Source organism: Branchiostoma belcheri, unplaced genomic scaffold, assembly GCF_001625305.1.
Source record: "Branchiostoma belcheri isolate BF01 breed outbred unplaced genomic scaffold, Haploidv18h27 scaffold954, whole genome shotgun sequence".
Taxonomy (NCBI): domain Eukaryota; kingdom Metazoa; phylum Chordata; class Leptocardii; order Amphioxiformes; family Branchiostomatidae; genus Branchiostoma; species Branchiostoma belcheri.
In genome coordinates this window covers 4,100-7,614 of record NW_017804636.1, presented here as the reverse complement: position 1 = coordinate 7,614, position 3,515 = coordinate 4,100, and the positions used below count along the sequence as shown (strand labels likewise).

The 3,515-nt window shown below is 43.0% G+C and overlaps 1 protein-coding gene across 1 annotated transcript; it reads left to right on the top strand.

Moving 5' to 3' along the window:
* Window positions 1–1,050: 1,050 nt before the first annotated feature.
* Window positions 1,051–3,171, top strand: LOC109461742 (collectin-12-like; the record flags this gene model as incomplete). Its single annotated transcript, XM_019758133.1, has 2 exons — window positions 1,051–1,555; window positions 2,770–3,171. Coding segments are annotated over exons 1-2 (877 nt in total), but the record flags the coding sequence as incomplete, so codon positions are not given.
* Window positions 3,172–3,515: the final 344 nt, after the last annotated feature.

Sequence of the window (3,515 nt, the reverse complement as noted above, 5' to 3'; positions counted from 1 at the left end):
TTACGTGGTGTTGTTGTATTATAATGCATTCCACATCAAATTGTTACATTATATGTTACTTTACAATTTACATTATGTTGTCAGAAAGGACTGTGAAATGAATATTCCTCTTTAATTATTCAACAGATTCCACCTACGACACGGCGGCTGACGTTAAGAAGTGTTGGCGCGTTCGCAACAAGCTTCGCAACAAGCTTTGCCAGATCGCAGGCCTTGGGTTTGCCGTGGTGATCGTCATACTGTTGGCTTTCTTTGCAGGCAAGTTTTTACATGGCTTGAAAAAAATACATGCGTTGTTTTACCTGACATTTTTAAACATAAGGAAAGTGATCTCAATTTAGCTCACTGAAGAACTAATCCACCACTGTTTGTGAAACAAGACGTATTTATAGGTTCAGAGTACCAAAAAAATTCCCACAATTTTCGACGGTCACAATGAGCATTGGACCACAGCTTAACATGCTCCGAACCTTTTGGTCCATGTTATATGAATGGTTTATTTGAAATTTCTACCACACGTCACACTTGCAGTCCTAAGACTGAATTATGGTGACAGTACATAGTATATTACATACATTATCATAGACTTATAACTTGCACTGCTGCATACTTGCAACGTCCTGCAAATACTGTTGTAAAAATGCCTTTTGAAAATGTTCAATTCATATGTATTCTTACTTTTTTCTCTTATCTTTTTGATACAGTTAAAGTCATCGATCACTCAAAGCAATTTGTGGAGATGGAAAAGAATATCGAGCTTCGAGTAGCCGAGCTGGAACGTAAGTATCATATCTATTATATCGTAGAACTTCAATGCAGTTGATATGTACCAGTGTGTATTGTGATTATATGTAGCAGTTAAACAGTCATGCTCACCTGTTATACATGTAGGTGCATGTACATGTGTAAAGGAACCCAATGCTCGCCAAACTCAATAGCTAGTTTACATCAAATACAGGTTATTTCGTTTTGATTGTATCTCACGTTATCCCTTTTAAACTCATGAAATCTTATTTTTCAGAGGTGTGTGCTTCATCTGGGTTTGCCGGGCCTCCTGGCCGACCAGGACAGAAGGGGACCATGGGGCCAGTTGGCCCTGTGTCTTCTGGGCCTCCGGGCCCTCCAGGAGAGAAGGGGGCCATGGGGCCAGGAGGTCCTCGGTCTGCCGGGCCTTCTGGGCCTCCTGGCCCTCCAGGAGAGAAAGGGGCTAGGGGGCCAGTTGGTCCTCGGTCTGCCGGGCCTTCTGGGCCTCCTGGCCCTCCAGGAGAGAAGGGGGCCATGGGGCCAACTGGCCCTCGGTCTGCCGGACCTTCTGGGCCTCCTGGCCCTCCAGGAGAGAAGGGGGCTAGGGGGCCAGTTGGCCCTCGGTGCGTCGGACCTCCTGGTCCTCCGGGACAGAAGGGAGCCATGGGACCAGATGGCCTTTGGTCTGTCGGGCCAGCTGGTCCTCCGGGAGAGAAGGGGGCCAGCGGGCCGATTGGCCGCCCGGGACAAAAGGGTGGAATAGGACCAATTGGGCCTCCATGTCTGGTGGGATCTACAGCATTTGTTGCAGGTGAGGCATCCAGTGTACCTTTACTAAGCACAGTTTTGCACATTTGCCATAGGCTTTCTGATGATTCATCATCTGACAGTTGGTTGTCTTATTACCTCCATGAAATGTGTCATGGAGGTTATATTTTCAGTTGCGTTTATCTGTTCGTCTGTTCGTCTGTCCGTCCGTCTGTTGGTCAACAAGATAACTCAAGAACGCCTGGATGGATTGGTTTCATACTTGGTGTGTTGGTAGGGTGTGACGAAAACTAGAAATGATTAGATTTTGGTCCCCCTAGTGGTACTGCAGCGCAACTTCTGGTTTTGATATCTCGCGATCTGGACATGCAAGGGTCATGAAATTTTGATGGAAGGTACCTCTCGTACTTGGGAAGAAGTCATATGAGTTTGGGCCCCCTAGCGGCTTGTTCTGGAACTGCAGGGCACTTTCTGGCAAAATGTTTAAAAGCCAATAAGTCCAGACAGGAACAACATATTTTCATTATTTTTGGTATGTAGGTAGCTGAGAGAGAGATGTACATAATTAAATGCAAATCATGCAATTGAGGACTTAATTTGCATAATTAATGAGGAAATTCTATAATTACAGTGTTTTACATTATACTACTTACATACATGTAATATATGTAACCTATGGCAGGCGGAACTTCAACAGATACTAATTATGCAAATGATGACCTAATTTGCATAATTAATGCGAAAAGTCCAGACAGGAACAACATATTTTCATTATTTTTGGTGTGTAGGTAGCTGAGAGAGAGATGTACATAATTAAATGCAAATTATGCAAATGAGGACTTAATTTGCATAATTAATGAGGAAATTCTATAATTACAGTGTTTTACATTATACTACTTACATACATGTAATATATGTAACCTATAGCAGGTGGAACTTCAACAGATACTAATTATGCAAATGATGACCTAGTTTGCATAATTAATGCGGAAATTCTATGATTTCGTAATGGTGAATGATGAGAATGTCATACTTGGGACATCTGTAAGTTAATCAAAAGTTAACATACATCACGATGCATATATAATGTTAATGCAGAGGTCATTTACACAATTAAAGAAGAAATTTACATTTACATATCAAGATCATATTTCATGGAGGTATGAGATCTCGGAATTCTAGTATTATTGTTGTATTTTGTATTGCTCAAAAAGAGGTCTTTGGAAGATAAACACATGCGAATCGTCTTTTCCCCAGCTTGTCCCAAAAGAAGTTATCAACAGTGGCGTGGAATCTGCTACAAGGCATTCGACACTCAAAAGAATTTCAGAGATGCAAGCGCGACCTGCCGTCAAGATGGCGGCACCCTCGCCATGCCCCGAGACGCTGAGACCAACGCTTTCCTGATGTCCCTGATTAAGACCACTAGTGGCATTGACGGCGGATTCTGGCTCGGCCTCACTGATGAACGCAAGGAAGGAGTGTTTGAGTGGGTGGACGGCACTCCCCTTGGAGCCTACACCCAGTGGGGTCCAGGAGAACCACCTAAAAACCACATGTACGCCGAACTTGAAGACTGCGTTTACATGACGAAGAGTGGAAAGTGGGCCGACATCCGCTGCATTTACCTGGCTTACTTCATGTGCCAAGTTATCCCAGGTAACCCAAGCAAATATTATCCCTACTTATGAAAACGAAACATAATTCTTACATGGTTTACTAAGAGTTGTCATTTGTTTCAACCATTATTCCCGTGTGTACTGAAGTTGCCAGATATTTTCACTTTTTATTGATGGAAACGTTGTTGTCTCTAATGCAGGGTAACCGAGGAGGCAGCGCAGGTTGAGAGCTCACTACCAATGTCGACAGTTCTTTGACCGTCCTTTGTTATACTTGAAAGTACAATATTAAGCCTTGACAAACGTAATTTGACTACAGAAGAAACCTATTAACTGTGTTTAAACAGAACAATTCGTAACCATGGACAATAGGTCACAGAGTTT